The sequence below is a fragment of the Carcharhinus amblyrhynchos genome, chromosome 1 (assembly GCF_965287045.1).
Source record: "Carcharhinus amblyrhynchos chromosome 1, sCarAmb.v2.hapA, whole genome shotgun sequence".
NCBI classification, from domain to species: domain Eukaryota; kingdom Metazoa; phylum Chordata; class Chondrichthyes; order Carcharhiniformes; family Carcharhinidae; genus Carcharhinus; species Carcharhinus amblyrhynchos.
In genome coordinates, this window is record NC_137324.1 from 127,809,389 (window position 1) to 127,831,413 (window position 22,025).

General features: G+C 42.8%; 1 protein-coding gene across 1 annotated transcript in view; it reads right to left on the bottom strand.

Moving 5' to 3' along the window:
* Window positions 1-22,025, bottom strand: part of ablim2 (actin binding LIM protein family, member 2) — a 270,666-nt gene that overhangs the window by 167,672 nt on the left and 80,969 nt on the right. Inside the window, exons 4-7 of the mRNA XM_080192307.1 lie at window positions 16,147-16,250; window positions 13,810-13,936; window positions 5,805-5,898; window positions 919-1,006 (exon numbers count right to left, since the gene is read on the bottom strand). Coding sequence (XP_080048433.1) covers window positions 919-1,006; window positions 5,805-5,898; window positions 13,810-13,936; window positions 16,147-16,250 — 413 coding nt within the window. The remainder of the gene's footprint in view (window positions 1-918; window positions 1,007-5,804; window positions 5,899-13,809; window positions 13,937-16,146; window positions 16,251-22,025) is intronic.

Genomic DNA, 22,025 nt, shown 5'->3' on the forward strand with positions numbered 1-22,025 from the left:
AAAGACTGCACAGTTTAGGGTGCTGTCTGAAGGTGTTATTATTAAATTTATTGCAACTTATGCAGGGTAGAGTCTTGGAAGAACTCCATCTCAATGTTGTCCCGCTGGTCATTGGTAAACAGAATGCTTTTCCCAGTGCCAGTGGACTAACTGTTGTGCAAGTCTCAGATGCTGTATCCCCTCAAGGCAGCAACTCAAAGAAGCGCTGCATCGACTCCTTGTTGATTCCTTCACTGTTGCAAACTTCCATGCTTTTGCTCTGCCGAAAATATGTTCTCCGAATTTTCTTCCTTTTTCTCACGGACTTTGAGATCAAATTTAGGGGGCTAATCTCCCAATCGGGAACATATCCAAACCATATTAATTTGAGGGTTTTGGATGCATTTCTTCTTGCTCTGCAACTTTCTTAATAACGGGCTTAGCGCCTTTTTTAAGTTGGTTTCCCCAGAATACACAGGCATGAGTCTAATGTGGTCTAACCAATGATCCTTAGAAAGATGGAGGCTACCGCAAAAAGGGAAATGCTTCTCACATCCCCACGATAAAATCATGCACCACTATTCGCTAATCTCTCAAGTGTCTTCCATTCCTCAGACACACGTCCAATCATATAACAATCCATAAGAGTACTTCTCATTTTTAATGTATTTTTGAATAACATGTCTGTGCCATTATTTTCCAATGTGATTTGTTCAGTTACCCATCTGACCATTTGCAATCAGCACTCTGACCACAGTATGGAGTTGATTCCATTCATCTGCAGCTCTGCAGGATCTCAAAGCTCTACGTCTGTACAAATATTTCTTATTAAAACAGGAAGGAAAAGTTTGAAGTTGCCCTGGGCAGCCTGATCACAACTTAAGTACAATAAGTAACAGGCTGTGGTGAGCCCTCAGGAATATTTGTTAGGTTTTGTACCTTGCAGATACATTTCTTCCCCTTCTGCAAACATTTCTTCGCACCTGACACATCTTGCACAGTCTGGATGGTAATGTTTTTCTCCTGCCTGATAAACAAAAATTTGGTAGAAAAACATCAATTCAAAATATTGGAGTTATTCAAATTGTTCAACTGTCAAACATTAATGTTGAGAAAATACTATCAGCAGGAATTTTCCCTGGAGTTCTCAGGTGTAATTTTGGTAAACAGTTTCTGTTAGCCTTCTGATTGGTCACCATAACTTGAGTAGGAGAAATTCCACCCCATCCTCTGGAAGTTGCCAGCCTGACAGTATACATACATTTTAATCTTCTTTGTAGCTCAAAGACAATCTAAAATTATTGAGCTCCATGTTGAATCCAGAAGGCTGCAAAGTGCCTAATAAAAAGAAGAGTTATTGTACCTTCCATTGGAATAGTGTCGGAGACCAAGAATAAAGAGGTGAGAGTGGGAGTGAAGCAGAGAAATAAAGCTGGTGACTGGAATTTCAGAGTCATTCTTGCAGAGTGAAACGAGGCGTTTTGCAAATGACCATCCAGTCTGTGTTTGGTCTTCTACAGGTAGGGAAGAGGATAATGTGAGCAGCGAGTACAGTATATTAAATTGAAATAAATACAAGTAAGTCATTGTTTTTATTAGGAAGCAGTATTTGGAGCTCTGGACTTTATGAAGGGAGGAAGTAAAAGTGCAAGTGTTGCATCTCCTGTGCATACATAGGAAGGCACTGTGAGATAGGTAAAAGCTGGGGTGGACTAGAAACTGGACTATGGTGTCACAGAGGATACAGTTCCCTCAGGACGTTGTAAGGGGGAAGAGGAAGAAGTGTTTGATGGTGGCCCCATGTTATGCTGAAGGTAGCAGAAATGGCAGAGGATGACCCACTGAATGCAGACGCTGATGGTGTGGAAGATGAGGACAATGAGAACCTTATCATGGCTTTGAGGAGGATGGAAAGGTGAAAGGCAGAAGGTTTAAAGGGGTCGGTTCAGCTTAGTTGGCTGGACAGCCGGTTAGTGATACATAATGCCAACAGTACGTGTTCAATTCCCGTACCCATGAGATTATTTTTGAAAGCCCCGCCTTCTCAACCTTGCCTCTTGCCTGAGGTGTGGTAATCTTCAGGTTAAATCACCAACAGTCAGCTCTTCCTCTCAAAGTGGTGGGCAGCCTATGGCCTTCTGGGATGGCACGGTGGCACAGTGGTTAGCACTGCTGCCTCACTGCACCAAAAACCCAGGCTCAATTCTGCCTTGGGTGACTGTCTGTGTGGAGTTTGCACATTCTCCTTGTGTCTGCATGGGTTTCCTTATAATGACAGTCCTGTCAACCCCAGTATCAGCCTAGTGAACCTCCACTGCACTTCCTCTAAGGCAAGTATATCCTTTCTTGGGTAGCGAGACCAAAACTGCACACAATTCTCCAGGTGTGGTCTTTCCAAAGCTATGATTGATGAAATTGGTATTTGGACCATTGCGATAGACTATACAATTAGCATGGTCAATGTCGAATTCTACAGGAACACCACTGAGTCCATATGGAAACTACAACAGTAGAAATGACTTTATGCATGCTCCTTTCCACTGCAGTTCCCTGGCTTAGCAGTTGTGTCACTGTGCGACAGCCATAATGAAATTCAAGCTAACAAACAGAAGCATAATTACAGAAAGCAAAACATAATGTGAAGTAAGACAAAATCGTTTGACCTGGCAAGCCAGACCCATAGTTTATGTACAATGGTGTTGCTACCTTTTTCTCCTGCACTTAACGTGTACCAATAAAACTCTTCCTAGTTAAATTATGTTTTATTTTCTTTATACTTTCATGAGATGTTGGTGTCACTGGTGAGACCAGCATTTGTTGCCCATCCCTAAGTGCCCTTGAACTGAGTTGCCACAAAGCTATTTCAGAGAGCAGTTCAGTGTCAATCTTATTACGGTGGATCTGGAGTCACATGAAGGCTAGACTAAGTAAAGATGCAGATTTCCTACCTGAAAGGACATGAGCAAACATTAATCAACGGTAGTTTCAATTCCAGATTTTATAATTGTATTTACATTCCATCAACTGCCATGGTGGGATTTGAATTCACGCCCCCAAAGTCTGGGCCTCTGGATTACTACTGACATTGTCACAACAGCACCATTCCTCCACAAGAACAGCTCCAATCTCCCCCATTTCTGTCTGACAGGAAGTCCAGGTTTGCACTGCTAGGTGATCTGCACTAAAAACTATCCTCTAGGAGGATAAGGAGCCGGGTGAATGGAGGGAGATTGCCAACCACTTCAGGGAGGACACTGTGGTCCTTCGGAAGGTGCAAAGGGATGGAACAAGATTAATCATAAAGCAAGACTTTTGAGCTATGAAAGCAACCTTGAAATTCTGGGTTTGAATTTGCTGGCAAGATGTAGGTGGGGATTTTCTGCCCTCGTTTTCAGCAGGCAAGAAAGCTGGAATGGGCAGAGAATCCAACTGGAGTCCCAAAAAGGCATATATGTTGGTGGAATTTCCCATTGAGATAGTCCCTGCCCCCTGCCAATAACATAATGGGGTTTTGCCACGAAAGATTAGGAACCCCATTACCTTTCATTTTTAACGTTATGAGCAAGGACTCCCCACTCTACCATTCCCATCCCCCCAAAGGCGACGGTGCAGAGGGACCTCGGGGTCCTTGTGCATGAGTCGCAAAAACCCAGCCTGCAGGTGCAGCAGGTGGTCAGGAAGGCGAATGGGATGCTGGCCTTCATAGCGAGGGGGATTGAATATAAAAGTAGGGAGGTCTTGCTGCAGCTGTATAGGGCATTGGTGAGGCCGCAGCTGGAGTACTGTGTGCAGTTTTGGGCGCCGCACCTGCGCAAGGATATTTTGGCCTTGGAGGGAGTGCAGAGGAGGTTTACTAGGCTGATACCGGAGTTGAGGGGGTTGAGCTATGAGGAGAGGCTGAATAAACTAGGCTTGTACTCGTTAGAGTTTAGAAGAATGAGGGGAGATCTCATTGAGACGTATAAGATGATGAATGGGATGGATAGGATAGAGGTGGAAAGACTCTTCCCGCTCAAGAAAGACAGTAGGACTAGGGGGCACAGCCTCAAGATAAAGGGGGGGCAGTTCAGAACAGAGTTGAGGAGGAACTTCTTCACTCAAAGGGTGGTGAATCTCTGGAATTCTCTGCCCGTTGAAGTGGTGGAGGCTGCCTCGCTAAATATTTTTAAGAAGCGGGTTGATGGGTTTTTGATAAGAGAGGGGATTAAGGGTTATGGGGAGAGGGCGGGAAAGTGGAACTGAGCCACGACAGATCAGCCATGATCTTATTGAATGGCGGGGCAGGCTCGAAGGGCCAGATGGCCTACTCCTGCTCCTATTTCTTATGTTCTTATGTTCTTAACTCCCTTCCGCCGCTGACATTACATTTGTGATTTACAATAAGTCTGGAAAACAAGGGCCATAGCAAAGGGAATCTGCCAAAGCATAGCTAAAGTACAGCCTCCAGGGGGGAAGGGAGTCATTCCTGGGCAGTAACTAACATTCAGGAGGGGAGGGGGGAGGCATGTTCATGGTGGGGGAGGGATTTTTTTTTTTAGATTGGGGTGCCCTTTAATCAGGGGCTTGGATCGCTGGCGGATTGGAACATTGTGGGACACGCTTCCAAAATTTCCTTTGACGATCTGTCAAAAAACATAGTGGGAAAAGCTGGCAATGCAGCTGGTGGGCTATACACTGCTTTTCTCACCGGAGGCAGGATTTTCCAATCTCTCCTGTCTTGTATCACAGCCACAGGTGGCTAAACAAGGGCCAGATTGGTTCTCCAGCCCTCATTGAAGTGGACAGCCAATTGGATTGCCCTGTAGCTCCATCCGTCCTGGCAGCGCCAGGATCATGTCAATGGCTGCTGCCCAAACTGCAAGAGAAGGCCCAGGATCTCCCAAACCAGTAAGTCTGGGGTATTGGCTGGGAGGTTTTGGGAAGACCAGGACGGTGAGGCATTTAGGCTCTGGACTGGTAGGGAGAAAGTGATTCCATCTCAGTGAGTTGGCCACCAACCCCCTACCCCCTCCCCCCTCCCCCAAAAATCGCAAAGGTCTACTTATGTGATTGAATCCCCTCTTCTTCCTGCACTTTGAAGAACTTCTAACCCCCATCTTCCTCCACTTTGAACAAAGAACTGGCTGTCCTCTCCTGCCCATTAAAATGTTTTACAGCGAGGGCAGTGTATTATCAGGGTCAACTGGCTTGGCACCAAGCCCAATTGACTCTTAAATGCTTATTTAAATATGGTAGCATACTGCTGATTTCACCCCCCCACCATATTAAGTGGTGAGGTTGGTTGGTAGAAGGAAGGTGGGGTCGACCCTATTTCATATGCCCCCCTCACCCAAAAACACACCCAGTAAGAGAACCTATAATAAAGCTCATAGAAGAAATCTGGCCCAATTATTTTAAAACAAAGATAAATGAAACATGCAAGTAAATAGTGTATTTGAAATTATCAGGGACAGGTAGAACATGAGCTTTTCTATAAATGAAGAAAACAGAGACTGAAGATTAATGTACTGAGATTCTATTTTACTCACTATTTGTATTACAATTAATTAAATTTGATTTTCTTTCCGCCACAACAGTTGAGTGGTATCTGCTCCCATTAACATAACCTCTAGTGGACATTGGAAAATATGATTTTCAGGGTTAGCAATGTAGCTCAAGGTTCCCTATCTTTATTCTGTGCACCTGACTTCCAAAAACTGATGCAAGAAATGGGTAAAATCCAGGTTTCTTTAATCAACAGAGGAGAGAAGAAAAAGAGGAAAGGTGGAGGAGAAAAAAATAGAAGAGCTGTAAAATTGTTAAAAATGCACTATATAAATTCTTACCTCCAATACTCTACCAGTAATGAATTTTGTGCAGCGCTCACATTTGATACCAAACTGAGAATGGTAATCAGCCTCACAGTAAGGAGCCCCATCCCTGCATGAGGGAGACATGTATTAGTACAATTATAACAATACCAAGCATTTCAAGATGGGTCTGACCATATAGTCTAACTTGCAATCTTAAATGTGGATAATTTCTGATATTTTTTAGTAGGACTAGAGTTTGCAAAAACTGTGTGAAAAATAAGAGAATTCCTCAGTCCTGATAGTGCCAGAAGCTGCTGCCTGGACTGCAAGAGAAGGAGGAAGAGGGGCCAAAACCTGCAAATCTGGGGTGGTGGGCTTCAAGAGTTTGGGCAGGTTGGGGGGGGGGGGGGGTGGGTAGGCTGCAGGTGGGTAGGGAGAAAGGGCAGGGTTCCATATTAGGCTTTCCCCACCTCACCCTGATCGGCAAAGATCTGCCTATGAGATTGGATTCCCCTTTTGTAATGACTTCAATCAGGCAATTGAGGTTGGCCTGTTAGAATATGAGCTCCTTGATTAAGGGCCAAATTATGTGCCAATCAGGGAGCCTCTTGCTTTGTACTTGACCAGGAGTGTCAGTTCCTCAGGGACTCCAAGTCTAGATTGGTAACTGTAAGCACCCTGTATGCTGTTGTCAGACTTGTAAATTAAGGGATTTTGGTGAAGGAGCTTCTGCCTCTGAGGACTTATTACACCCTTCTTCCTGCCCTTTGACGAACTTCTAAAACAATATTGGGCTGTCCCCTACTGCCTGACTGCCCACACCAAACGTTTTATGGCATGGGCAGTACTTTATCAGGGTCAACTGGCTTGGCAACAAGCCGAATTATCATTTAATTACTTATTTAATTATGATGGGCAGGCTATCAATTTTGGCTCCCCTTCTCCCGCCAAATTATTGTGGTACAACTTCCTCCAACCATCCCCAGATCCTTCCGGTCATCCATTTCTCTTCTGTGAAGTTTACTGTAATAAAGGTCTCACATATATGCAAGTTGCTGTTTTAAGTCCTTTGTGAAACTTTCAAGGAAAAAAAAATTCATAAAACTGATGACTGGAGGATAGAAGTCTTACTTTTAAAAAGACACGTGGCAAAAAAGAATTTGTTCTGATGCAGATCTGCTTTAATCAGACATCCTTTAAACAGAAAACTGCCAAACCAGCACAGCAAGTTGTACTTAAAGTGCAATGTGTGAACATGCACAAAGCATAGATATTGGGCGAAATCTAACCAAAAATCGCAGTGTTGGTTCTGGTGCGAAAAACAAGTGTTTCCAGCTGACAGCACCAGTGTGATTTCAGGCCGAATCTTAAGCTTCATTAGTGATAATTTTCACGCCCGTGAGTTTAATGCTGCTCCAATGGTGAGGGGCCAGTAAGATCAGAACTCGGAAACTCATCGGTGTGAATCACACTCTTGATTTTGAGCACACACTGTCATTCCCATAGATGGAGAGCGCAGGCTCAAAATCATCCCCATAGAGACACACAATCATTAGCTCTGAAAATCACTCTGCAGTCTCTCAACTTAAAAAACTGTCCCCAACTTATTTTCCACAGGGCAGAAAGATAAAACCACTGGGCATTACTGGAAATATGTACAACAGCACATAATCCAGATAAAACATGATTGCTAAACTACTGTCAATCTACATTGTGCTAGCACCTTGCAGCACGATGGCACAGTGGTTAGTACTGCTGCCTCACAGTGCCAGGGACCCGAGTTCGATTCCAGGTTTGGGTCACTGTCTGTTTGCACATTCCCCCCGTGTCTGCGTGGGTTTCTTCTGGTTGCTCCGGTTTCCTCCCACAATCCAAAGATGTGCACGTTAGGTGGATTAGCTGTGCTAAATTGCCCCTACTGTCAGGGAGACTAGCTAGGTTAAATGTATGAGGTTACAGGGATAGAGCCTGGGCGGAATTGTGATTGGCGCAGGCTCAATGGGCCGAATGGCCTCCTTCTGCATGTAGGATTCTATAATTCTATGAACCCCCTGACCCCACTCCACCATGGTAACTTCCACAGAAAATCTGGAATTGAGTTTTAGAGCTGAACCTAGGGAATGCTGTTTTGCTCAATCAATATTTTTTCTTATTGATCAGTATAGTTTCCATCATATTCAGCACGTGGTGAGGCTCCTGACAGTGTTCAAAGACCTCAGTATTTGTGCATGCAGCTGCAACATTCCAATGAAAAAGCTTTATACAATATGTACTTGAATGATTGAAGTTCCCTCACATTCAGGAGACACAGAAAGTGACAGAAAGCAATAAAACCAGGGTGGCAACAGTGGCTTGCACAGCAGTCGTTAGCACTGTTACCTCACAGCACCAGGGATCCTGGTTCAAAACCAGCCTTGGTAACTGTGTGGCGTTTGCATGTTCTCCCTGCATAGGTTTCCCACAGGTGCTCTGGTTTTCTCCCACAGAAATGGGAAATGTGCAGGGCTATGGGGATAGAATGGAAGTAAAGGCCGTGAGAGATACTCTTTCAGAGATTGGTGAAGACTCGATGGGCTGGATGGCCTCTTTCTACACTGTAGGAATTCTGTGGATTCTACCCTAATAATAGCACTTACATTCTGAACCATGCTCAGCTGTTAAACCTGGAAAATTTAAAGAATTAAAGACTAAAGCACTCAAATTCAATGTCAGTGCCAAAGTTGGGTAAACATTTTCTTGTGTACTGTATCTCACATTTCCAAACCAATGGCAATCATGGTTCGTCTTTAGAACATCGTTCATTGTTTCCGACAGGCAGCAATAGAAAAGGGTTGACTGTCACTTTGAGCAGTGTATTAAGTACGAAAATTGGATCCTGACTGGACACATCTTTGAATGCTGATGATGTCTCACTATTAACATTTCAGCATGCAGGAGCCACTCTGTTTCTAATTATTTTCAAAGCTACAAAAGACTAATGCTAATGCGTGAAAGAGAGTACTCTTGTTGACTATGTGACCTTAGGGGCTTCACTCAAAAAAAAGTTCAATCTAAGCTGCAAAATAATCAGCCTGACACTTGATTTTTATCTATCATGTCACAATAGTAATCCAAGGATGTCTGTGTAAGAGACAAACCCTTCAGCACAACAAGGTCATTTCAAGTTCATAGCTCAACCAGCTAATTAAAACTCATGACTAATTCAACTGTACCATTTAATCATTTAGCTTTACAGGATACAAATAAAACTGTGTACAATATACAGTATTTGGATATGTGCACTGTATTCTTAAATTCAAACTACATTGCACTATGAGGCAATGCAAGGGGTGGGGTCTGGTGGTAAAATTCAACTTGCCTTTGCACTGACACCTGTTCCCCACCAAAGTTACTTTATCTTCAAAATAATTTTGTTCCAAACTGACTTGCTGCAAAACACCGATCCAGGGAAATGAAGCACCGACATAAAACATACATATTTTCCCGACATTTTAATGGCCTACACCTTGGATAATATGTAATTTCTCAAGCTTCCAATCATATAAATGTGGAGATAGGAAAAGTTGATTTCACGTCCTCTATTTCTTTATGACATTTTTAAAAGCCATTCCCAACTCTTTCATGAAATGTCTCACCCTGCTGTGATTAGTGGCCCTTCTCAGGAGCCATTAGGGATGGAAAATAAATGCTGGCCTAGACAGCAACACCCATATCCCGTAAATTAATTTTTAAAAACTGTTGGTGCTGTTTTTAAATGGCAGCCTACTCCTGCTTGCAGAATTTAAATACCCTTTCACTGTTTATCTGACAGAAGTATTGTGTAAGACAGTAGAACTTCACAGCAGTATATCTTAGCCCTGAGAAGGACATCACTTAAGTGTGGATCTAAGCACTTCAAATTCAAAATGAACCTCCGGCACCCTCAGAATCACAGCGAGCATTTTGAGAAACAAGATCCCGAATGTTAAAGACAAGAGATGTTGCAGAGCACAGGATAGCCCAACAGTTCAGCAATGCCTCCTGGAGTGTCTTCCTCTAGGCTCTCCAGAAATAGTGGGAGATCTTGTTCTCAGCCACATGAAGGACGAAATCCCACCACCCAAACAAGGAAACTTGAACTGATCAAGGCATGGATAAGGAGCTGTGGGTTCCAGCAAAGACATCACATTCAGTGCAGGAAGAGGGGAACAGATCTTCCAATTGTAGTGAACAGCACGGTGGCACAGTGGTTAGCACTGCTGCTTCACAGTGCCAGGGACCCCAGGTTCGATTCCAGCCTTGAGTCACTGTGTGGAGTTTGCACATTCTCCCCATGTCTCTGTGGGTTTCCTCCGGGTGCTCCAGTTTCTTCCCACAGACCAAAGATGTGGGGTTAGGTTGATTGGCCATGATAAATTACCCCTTATCGTTAAGGGGGATTAGCAGGGTAAATGTGTGGGGTTACAGGAAGGGGACCTAAGTGGGATCATGATCGGTACAAACTCGGTGGGCCAAATGGCCTCCTTCTGCACTGTAGGTATTCCATTATTCTAAATAATGGTAGGTTTGAGTGAATGATGTGCACACTGTTGCAGGGTGAGCCAGAACTGATGGATCACGAAGCTGAAAAGGACAGTAAAGGTGGCCATGTGCACACTGCTCTGGTGCAGCAGATGCCTCAGGAGGAAAGGCTACATGTGGGTGACAGGCATCTGCATCTTGACCTGTGTCGTCTCAGTCCCATGAGAGTAGATATGTGGAAAAAGTCATCATGGTGGGTCCACCTCACCATGCTCTGGAGACTCACTCTCCCCTTCTGCATGCAGGAGAAAAGGGGCAACAACATCTGGGAAAGGATAAAGGAGGGAAGAAGAGAGCCAAATATTCAGACCCCAATCCTTGTTGAGGTGGAGGCAATTGAGTTTGCCAAAGAGCAGAGTGCCTGTTCCACTCCTGGTGTAGAGATCAGAGTGATGGGTGTTGAGATTGGGGAGGGCAATAGCTTTGTCTACATCTCTGGGCAGAATAGAAGCACAAAGCATACATGGATGGGAAAAAATGTTTGGAGGGCAGAGAAATTGAATAACCCCAGCTCCTAATTCATCTGTATGTCCATATGACCCAATTGCTTAGGTTCTCCCACGCAGTTCCATATGCTGCAGAGAGACTTGTAGAAGCTGATATTAAAATCTCTAAAGATCTCCTCTGAGAAAGAGGGTGCCCACACCTTTGAGGTAGCGGTGTCATACCTTTCCCTCACAGCATCCACCAGCGCTGATACAATCACCTCAGTGGAAAGCGCTCACAAATCAGTTCAGGATCACTGAAATGCAGGTCTTGTGGACGAAGGCTGTGGTTGATGTGGGTTAACAGCTGGCATTGCAGCATTGAGCAGGGAACTGCTGGCAGAGCAGCCTGAGGCAGAGAGCAGACATGCACAGACTACAGAGGAGGCCATCCAGGTCAGGGACTCTATCATTGCTCAGGCATGCGAGAGCATGGCTTTCTCCATGGAGAGGATGACGATCTTCATGAAGAGCTAAATCCAGCAAATCATGGAATGGGTGTCAGGTATGAGTGTAAACCCACAGACCATCACTGAGCTCATTAACCCATTGCAACAGTAGCCAAGTGAGAGGCAGATAGTGTGCCTAGACACCCATCCAAGTTCATCCCCAAGGGATGTGTCATTGTGCACTGAGAGGCCAGAGGAACTGCAGCCTGCCATATCAGGAGCCTCTTCTGAAGGCACTTCAAGGGTGCAGGAGCTCCCCAGTCCCTCTGAAAGTGGCCCAAATATCTCCAGTGGAAGCACTGTTGTAGAAGAGTCTCAGATTGCTCTAAACCACAGTCATCACAGGCCACAGAGATCAACTTCCATATATATAAATATATATATATGTGAAATGTTACTACAGGAAATGGACCCTTTTGTGCAATGGGGCAGAGCGAAAGCAGACACTAGATTATATGGCAAGGTGCAGCAGACAAGATGATCTGTGAAACATTTGCTGAGTCATTCTGCAGAACTCTCCTGGATGTGGGTGTTGCTGGCTGGCCAGCATTTATTGCCCATTCTTAACTGCCTTTCGGAAGGTGGTGGTGAGCTGCCTTCTTGAACTGCTGCAGTGCTTGTGGTGTAGATACACCCACAATGCTGTTGGGGAGAGGGAGTTCCAGGGTTTTGACCAGCAAAGAAACAGCCATATATTATTAAGCCAGGATACTGAGTGACTTGGAGAGGAACTTCTAGGTGATGATGTCCGTGTGTGTTTGCTACCCTTGTCCTTCTAGGCCATGGCAATCATGCATTTGGCAGGTGCTGCCTAAGCAGCCTTGCTGAGATCCTGCAGTGCATCTTGGACATGATGCAAACTGTTGCCACTGTTTGTCAGTGGTGGAGGGAGTGAATGTTTATGGATGTGGTGCCAATTAAGCGGGCTGTTTTGTCCTGGATAATATCAAGCTTTTTGAGTCCTGTTGGACCTGCACTCATCCAGGCAAGTGGAGAGTATTCCATCACACATTTGACTTGTGCTTTGTAGATGGTGGTCAGGCTTTAGAGAGTCAGTTGATTTACTTGCCACAGGATTCCTAGCCTCTAACCTATTCTGTTTTGTGGCCACAGTATTTATATGGCTCGGCCAGTTCAACTTCTGGCCAATGGTAACTTTTGGGATGTTGATAGTGGGGGATTGGTAATGCCATTGGAATCAAGGGGTGATAGACAGATTCTTTCTTGTTGGAGATGGTCATTGCTTAGCACTTGTGTTACATGCCACCTGTCAGCCCAAGCCTGAATATTCTCCAGGTCTTGCTGCATTTGGATACAGTATTGTCTACTTGATAGTGCCCTTGTGAAGCGATGACTAGAATTGTGATGTTCCTCTTCCTCAAAAGAAAGAATTTGACTGATGTCATTAGCTATATCTGGAGACGGTATCCCCTGTCACCAAAGATTCCTATGGTTACAAATGTGGTTGGAATTAATCTGTTACTTGGGAGTTCTGAAGCACATATGCATCATTGCTGCAGTATCAAGATCAGGCACAGGCCTACAGAATTTACTTCCAGTCGTTGCACACTAATTAAGCACTGATGGAATAGAATTCATTTCTGTTGACAAATGTTGCAGGCTAGTCCAACAGAGCCATATAAATACTGTGGCCACAGAACAGAACAGGTTAGAGGCTAGGAATCCTGTGGCAAGTAAATCAACTGACTCTCTAAAGCCTGACCACCATCTACAAAGCACAAGTCAAATGTGTGATGGAATACTCTCCACTTGCCTGGATGAGTGCAGGTCCAACAGGACTCAAAAAGCTTGATATTATCCAGGACAAAACAGCCCGCTTAATTGGCACCACATCCATAAACATTCACTCCCTCCACCACTGACAAACAGTGGCAACAGTTTGCATCATCTCCAAGATGCACTTCTCTGCACATATGGAAAACCAGCTATGGCTCCAAATCCCACTGATCTGTCAGTCCGGTTCTCAGATCTGTGTGGCAGCTCTCAAACAATACTTTGGTCAGCTCTCTAACGTAATGGTTTGCTGCACTCTGGGATATCCCAACCATATTAGTGGTGGATCCTTAAAAGGATCCAGAAGCATAGAAACTGAGCACAGTGGTAAGTTTGAACACCACTGGCACAGATGGGCCATCCAATCCCATTGAATTCAAGTCATCCTTCATCATGACACACAGCTTGATGACTGTCTGCCTGGAGAGATGAAGTCTTCTCCAGCACTGGCACTCAGACTTCTGTAGGTAGATTTTTTTTTAGGTTTTTCGGGTTTGTGGTTTCTCAAGACATCGAAGTACCTTTCAACATTGGCGAGAGCGGTAATAGGTGGTAACAAATTGGCCATCTGATGATAGTCACCTGGGCCATTTTCCTTTCTACTTAAAGAAATGCAAAGGGAAACTGGATGATCAGGTGCACAATCAATAGCCAATCTGATACCTCCAGGTTTTTGATTCCATATTCCCCACCATTAAAACTGATATTTTACCCCATTGCTCCCACTTCATTTAAACAGATTGTACTTACTTGCAGATATATTCCGCAGACAGGGCTTTCCCACAAGTGTGGCATTTAAAACAGCCCAAATGCCACTGCTTGTCCAGGGCTACCAAAGATTGTCCGTTTTTTATTTCCAGGCCACAGCCTCCACATTCTGCAAAAAAAAAAATCAGCAGGATTTGATTAGTTCATTTAATTTCTAATTAAAGTATACCAGAATCCTGTAAACTGGTTACATAAAACTAACATTTCATGAATGTAAACTATAGCAATTTACCATATTAAAACATCATCGTGCCATTTCAAGATTTAGCACAGCTTTCCTCTTTCATCCACTAATCACTACTGGCAATGTATTCTTTAGTTTGCTAATAACTTAACTACCCAATATCTCAATTAGACGCCTTGATTGTTTGCTTATATTGGTCCCCATAGAATGTAGAAAAAAAGAATGATAGCTTACTTGTTGTTTAAACAACTTCAGCATTTGACAAATGAAATTTGTGTGCAAGGTCAATCCTTTGTTGATGTATTTACTTATAATTATGTTTGTGTTCAAAATTATTAATCACCACTTGATGGAAGATGCCGCCTTTGCTTAATAACTTCTCAATGTTCAGTCCCACAATCTCTTCATCTGGAACTTCAGATGCATTTGATCAACTGAAGCTGGGTTGAAATTCTGTTGATATTCCCATATATTTTATGGCCTTCCTATCAAACATTATTCTATTGATGGCAAGCATAGGTTTCCATGATCCCTTAGGGGTAGGTGGAATGTAGAGTTGAGGCCACAACCACATTAGCCACAATCCTATTGAATGGCACAGGAGGCTTGAGGGGCCAAATGGTCTACTCCTGTTCCTAATTTATACAGTTTGGGATTTTCCTGATTTTAGAGGTAGGAACCCCAAAGAAATTGTATAAATGGCTATACTTATCTTCTCCTGGTTTCTGCTGATGCTACAGAGAGATATTCAGGCATTCTCTTTTAATTTCTACCACTAAATGTATAAATAAATAGTTCTGGTGCATTGTGCATTTCTAGCATACAACTATCTACTCTAATTCAATCTCTAAAGCCAATTCCTTTTAATATTTTCTTCTAATAATCCAATATTTTATCGATCATAATAAATACAACTTATAAAATTTATGACATTATGATCATTGATCACCAAAGAATCAAATTACTGAGACAATAGCAAGATCAAGGAGCTAGAACTTCAAATAGATTGTAAGTATAAGTTATCCATTTCCATATGGTCAAAAAAGTGTATTAGTTCATATTTAGCTAATGCCAAATATCAGTAATTCTCACAAATAACTTGTGACTGATGATCAGATGTAGATTATTCCTGTCATGTAAAACAAAGTGGATTTAATTTTCACTGTCATTTCAACCTTAGTTGCTAGTGGTTATTATTTTTTATAATTTTAGATCACCCATCCCTATCCAATGAGAAATATTTGTCATTTAATTTGCAGTGGCTGTTACTGAATCTCTTCCAGCATCCATGAAATCATTCTGTGATTGTGCCATATCAAAAGTAGTGAGTCGGTTGGCAAATGATACTTGTAATGTTAATTAAAATGCCTATTGGATTCTAGTGGACCTAGCTGACTACAGTCATCCAGTATCTGTATTCATTAAGGGGATACAAGTGGTTCCATTACAGTATTTTGCAGCAAGCTCAATATACCACTGCAAAAATATAGCTGACCCACCTGTCCCTCACAATACCATTATATATGAGGGGAGACAATGGCATAGCTGTAATCTCACTGGACTAGGAATCCACAGGCCCAGGCTTATGCTCTGGGAACACAGGTTTGAGTGCCATCACAGCAGCTTGTGAAATTTAAATTCAATTAATTAGAACAGCAGAATTGAAAACTAGTCTCAGTAATGATGACCATGAAGCCATCATCAATTGTTTTAACAACCCATCTGATTCATTAATATCCTTTAAAGAAGGAAATCGGCCATTCTTACTGGTGATTGTGTACTGTTCTATGTACTGGTCTACATGTGACTCCAGATCCACAGCAATGTGGTTGATCCTTAATCTTCTTCTGGAATGGCTAAGCAAATGCTCAGTTTAAGGGCAATTGGGGTTGGGCAACAAATGTCCTTGTCAGGGGATGCCCAGTTCCCATGAAAGATTAAAGAAAAAAAATCTGAAATCTGCCAATGCATGAGCTATACCTATTTGCGTTTTATATATATTTCCAATATTCTCTTCAAGGATATACATAAATTATCAATGGGAAAATAAAGAATTGGACCTAAACTGATCTATATTTAATAGCATTAAGTTACAGCAGAATTATGATGTCAGTGTTTAGAGGTAACACACTTACTTCGAGGTGAATGTTTAGGATTGGTGTTCAGAAACTGAGAGCACTTTTGGCAAACACATTCCTTCCCATTAAAAGTCACACGGTCTCCAGGAGGAAAGGGTTGGCTGAAGAATAAAAAAAGCATGCATTCAGTACAGTTTTACCACAATAAATTCAATTTAATTATCAACATTTATTACAATTCCCAAGATAATTGTCAATTACAAATCTTGCCATTCAATCCTTGACTATTTTTCAATTTAAAAATTTGTTTTCCAACCAGATCATCTTCCCTTTTCAGTGGTTAACATTGAAGATCCTGGAATTGGATCCTGCATCATCCAATCTTATAGGACCAATGGACAAAATCACTAGATTGAAGTGGAACAAAAGTTTGCACCTGAATGAGGAAGGACCAGCTTATACCTTATAGACAGCTAAAATTTAACTTGACATAACATAGTTATGTAGAACTATGGTCAAAAGGTAAACCTCTCACTCACAGTTTTCACCTACCCCAACTTCCTGCAATTCTGAACCCAATTTACAGAAGTAATCAAAGCCATTAGTGTTTGCCATTCCCCTAAACCCAAGTCAATGTTTATCTATCAACATTTCCTTTTCAATTTTCCTATGTCAACATTCACAATTCACTTCCAGCCTTTGACTACAAGGAGTTCTGCCAAACGAGTTTCTAAAGTATTTAATAACGCTGACCAACCTGTACATGAAAAAAATTTTTTGAATGTTTGTCAATAAATGTCACTTTGGTTACCCACAGAGCCTCCACCCTGTCTTTTTGTGCCACCAAGCTTGGGAAACCACATGCTCATCTGATGTCTCACTCCTATGGAGTGTGGGAATGACAGTGCTATGTCCCTCCCACCCTCTTGCCAGCCACTATTAAGGAAGGTCACTCCCTCAGCTGCGATATGGACAAGAATCCAGGAAGGACAACACAGGAAGAACTGCTTGCAAACCAGCTTTCACAACTCCTTTAAAATGAGGGGTTCTCCAACATGAAGGGATGGTAAGGTCGGCAAGTGATGCCTCCTGTCCTGAAATGACGATTCTGGGATTCCCCCAACCCTCAAGTTGAACTTCCCTGTGCCCCAAGTCCTCTTCGGTTTCCCCTGTGGGCAGTGCTAGCTACCTGAGTGCTCATCTCTGAAATCCCTCTGAGAGGTGAAAGCACCAAGTTCACGCTTCTGTAGACGCTGGCGCCTGCTGAATATCCAATGGGCGGGGTGGGGAGGTGCATGTCCCAGAGAGGGTGCTCTCTAATGACATGCTAATGTTTTAAAATGAGCTTTCTGCAATCCTGTGCTGTGTTTCATACCACTCCACCGGCGAGGCGCCGCTAAGATCAGAACTCAAACTCACGAATTGTACTCTCCGGATTTTGAGCATGCGCCATCATTCCTGCAGAGAGGCAGTGCGGGCTCAAAATCACCCCATTAGCTGTTTCACTCTCCACAGATTCTGCCAGACTAGGCTCCAACCCACCCCAATGAGTGAGAATTGCATCCTGGCACTTTTGTGACTAGATGCCATATGATTGCAACTGGGAATTTGCCCAAAAAAATCTTTGCAATTCTCTCAGGTTTTCACAATCGTTCAGCACTTAGAATGTTTTTGCTGAGATCACCGCTGATGGGTTAATCTCTATGCCTAGACAAGTTTTGCGGAAGTCACTGAAGTGTGAATAACCCTACTTGTGGTTTATGGTTACACTTCTCCAACTAATTTTAATAATGTTTGCAGTCTCTTCAATTCCAAAGTTGAAATCCAGATAATCAGTGTAACTCTATCTCATCAAAATGGCATGGATGATATCTGAACCCCATTTTCTGACAATGGCCCCAACTATCTGAAATTATTTATGAATCTATTTATCAATGCAAAGAGATGCTCTGGTCATGTGACAGAAACAGCTGGGGTTTTCTGGCCAGGATGTGGTGGATCCTGTCACGGTGCAAGTGGTGGGCCATTCAAAACTACATTGGCTTCAGTAAGTCTGAAAGATCCTGGACTAGTTTCTGATAAGGAAAATTAATAAGGCAAATTCTTCTCAGACAGAGAGAAGCATCCAGTGAAGGAAAAGGGTCTGGTCAAAGAAACACAAGTAGGCAGCATCTCAAGTTGGCCTTATCCTCTCTAGCTTAATAAGTGTACCAGGACTTCACTACAAGGTTTCGCCATTGACTGGAGTAGAACAAGTGAAATCCACCGTTATGAGCATAAAACAACAGCAAATTTGGTTTCTTGACACCCAGCCTCTTACCTTCAGTGGACACAAAGTAAAACAGGCCTGCAGTGTTTCAGGTCTTCACCTTGCGGAAAAGCAAGTATAACAGAGACCTCTGGCCTACACCTGTGCTACCTGTGTAACTACCATCTTTTTTCCTTGTGTGTTTGTATCTGTATGTTTGTGGGAAAGTGCACAGTCAGGTGTTGAATAATAAGTATTTATCCTTCTTCTAAAACTTATAAGAAATTACTTCATTTATCTACCGCTGATTATTATTACACTGCAGAGAAATAAATAAATACTTTTAAAAACACGCCATCAATAATCAGAGATAGAAAAAACTATCCCGATCATTTCTTCCCATCCATAACGCTTAGTCCCAAATTCAGCGTGGGGCTCGTGATCGGTCATGAGCCCCCGCGATAGTTGGAGGGGTTGGGGGTACCTGGGTTGAGGCTGGCTGCAACAGCAGGGACCTGAAAGTCTCTCTTTCTCTCTTTGCTTTATCCAATGTGATTAGCACTGCTGCCTCTCAACGCCCAGGACCTGGGTTCGATTCCAGCCTTGGAGTTTTCACGTTCTCCCACAGGAATAACAGATGTGTCGAGTATAGGGCTAACGGGAGGACTTTGAATAGTGTGGATGAACAGAGGGATCTAGGTGTATGTGTACATAGATCCCTGAAAGTTGGGAATCAAGTAGATAAGGTTGTTAAGAAGGCATACGGTGTCTTGGCGTTTATTGGTAGGGGGATTGAATTTAGGAGTCGCAGCGTCATGTTGCAACTGTACACAACTCTGGTGCGGCCGCACTTGGAGTATTGTGTGCAGTTCTGGTCCCCACATTACAGGAAGGATGTGGAGGCTTTGGAGAGGGTGCAGAGGTGGTTTACCAGGATGTTGCCTGGTATGGAGGGGAGGTCCTATGAGGAGAGACTGAGGGATTTGGGGTTGTTTTCGCTAGAAAGAAGGCGGCTAAGAGGGGATCTTATTGAAACATATAAGATGATTAGAGGTTTAGATAGGGTGGATAGTGATAGCCTTTTTCCTCGGATGGAGAAAGCTAGCACGAGGGGGCATGGCTTTAAATTAAGGGGGGGTAGTTGTAGGACGGATGTCAGGGGTAGGTTCTTTACCCAGAGGGTGGTGAGGGATTGGAATGCCCTGCCTGCTGCAGTTGTAAATGCGCCTAGTTTGGGGGCGTTTAAGAGATCCGTGGATAGGTTTATGGACGAAAAGGGATTGGTTTAGGTTAGTGGGTCATTGTTTTTTAACTGGTCGGCACAACATCGTGGGCCGAAGGGCCTGTTCTGCGCTGTAGTGTTCCATGTTCTATGTTCTATCTGTGTGGGTTTCTTCTGGTTTCCTTCCACAGTCTAAAGATGTGCAGGTTAGGTGGATTGGTGATACTAAATTTCCCCTTAATATCCGAAGATGCGTAGGTTAGATGGATTAGCCTTGGTGAATGTATGGGGTTATAGGGGTAGGGCGGGGGTGTCGGTCTGAGTCAGACACTCTGTCAGAGAGTCAGTGCAGACTTGGTGGGCCAAATGGCCTTCTTTTCCACCATAGAGATTCTATGATTCAATGCACTTAACCCTTTCTTGATTTCATGCGTACTGAATCGAATTGGCTGAAAACTGGCATATCTGATAGTGGGGACCTTTGCAGGAGGTTAAGATGGATCTTCCACTCTGCACTTCTGGCTGCAGATGGTTGCAAAAATTTCTGCCTGGTCTTTTGCACTCACATGCTAAGCACCACATCATTAAGGATAGGTATGTTTGTGAAGCATAGGGACCATTTGGGGTTTAACTTGATCATGTCAATGAGCTGCATTGTATATTGTTGTGAACACATTAGAAATCTAAAAGACAAAGGGACTGTGACACTGAAATAAATATCAATTCTCTCCAATGCTGTATTGAGTCTGTGCACTAATCTGCATTCATGACTGGCAGCCAACTATTACATTGTGTCCATGCTGGCTTCATCAATGACACTTGAAAAGGGCAATAAATCTTATTAAAATGATTGTGGAATTATACTCATTATTTAAAACATGCAAAAGACATTGCAGTAATCTGTAACAAGGTCATTCTCTCTAAATTCTGTGCAATTGGTGTGCGCACTAGATATTGTGATAAAGAAGTCTACCATCTCATTTTAGCTTTCGACTGATAAATAAACGATGATATGTTATCATTTCATTTATGCACACAGCAGATGAATATAAAATATCAATAAAGTGCCCATGCAGCATAGATACAGGGGAGCAGAATTTCAGCTATTTTCCTAAATTACTTTGTAGAAAGGGGGATGCTACAGTGAAGAACTCAGTGCCTTTTCAGCATTGTTTAACGGGCTCTTATAAATATAAATGATTCTGACAAGTTAAACCATTCAAACTGGTCTTCCACATGAATCTCAAAATATACAGCAATATGTGGAATTCCAGAACTGAAAGTACAATTTCAAATTTTGCATTCCTGAAGGCTGTGGGTTGACATAATAAGAGGTTTTTAAGGTTATGAAGGGGCTTGATAAGGATAGACAGACAGATAATAACGCCATGATAAAAGCAAAATACTTCAGATGATGGAAATGTGAAACAAAACCAAAAAGTGTTGGAGAAACACAGCTGACCTGAGGCCATTTGTGCAGACAGATACACAGCTAATGTTTTGAGTCCAATATGACTCTCTTTCAGAACTGGAGAGAGGTAGAAATGTGATGGTTTTAATTCTATTGAAGAAGGAGTGGCAGCTAGAAGATCAGGGATAGAGGGCAAGAGATATTAAATGACAAAGATGTGAAGGAACACAATACAAAGGGAGTGGTATTGATAGTATTAAAGCCAAATGTTTTGGTGCAGAATAGGTGTTAATAATAGAATAAAGATCGGCTCTATCTGAAAGCAACACAGCAGGATGTGTTAACCGCAGAAAAAGGGTTAGCGCTGACTGAAAGCAAAAGCATGAGAATGAGATGCAGATTGGCAGCTGGGGGTGTGTGGGGCGAGGGGAGAAAATCAAAATGCAGGACAGAACTTATAGTCTGAAGTTGCTGGAATCCAATGTTGAGTCCAAAAGACTGTAGAGTTCCTAACTGGAAGGTGAGCTGCTGTTCCTCCAGTTTGCATCATGCATCACTGGAACATCATAGTGGGTTGAGGACAGAAATGTGAGCATGAGAGCAAGGTGCTGAATTGAAGTGGCAAGGAATAGAAAGATTGGGGTTATGCTTGCGGTTTGAGTAAAGGTGTTCTGCAAAGTTGTCACCTAGTCCACATTTAGTATCCTCAGTGTAGAGGAGACCACATTGTGGGCATCAAATACAACAGATTAAATTGAAAGAAGGACCCATTGTTGCGAGTACAGTAATTGTAGATTGGTGTTAGTAAAATTGTAAAATGCAGGAGAAAAAGCATTGCATGGACCCTTTAAAAAGGTGGTACTTTTCTGGGCTTACAAAGTTTAAAAAATATAGAGTGCCCAATTTGAAACATCCAAACTGAAACATTTGTATCAAAAGGCCAAACAGCAGTATTACCAAGGCAACAGGCTTTCAACAGGCATTCAGGCTTTTGATTTTTTCAGCCAATTTAAATTAGGTACTTAGATACCAAGAACCTATAAATTTAAATTTGA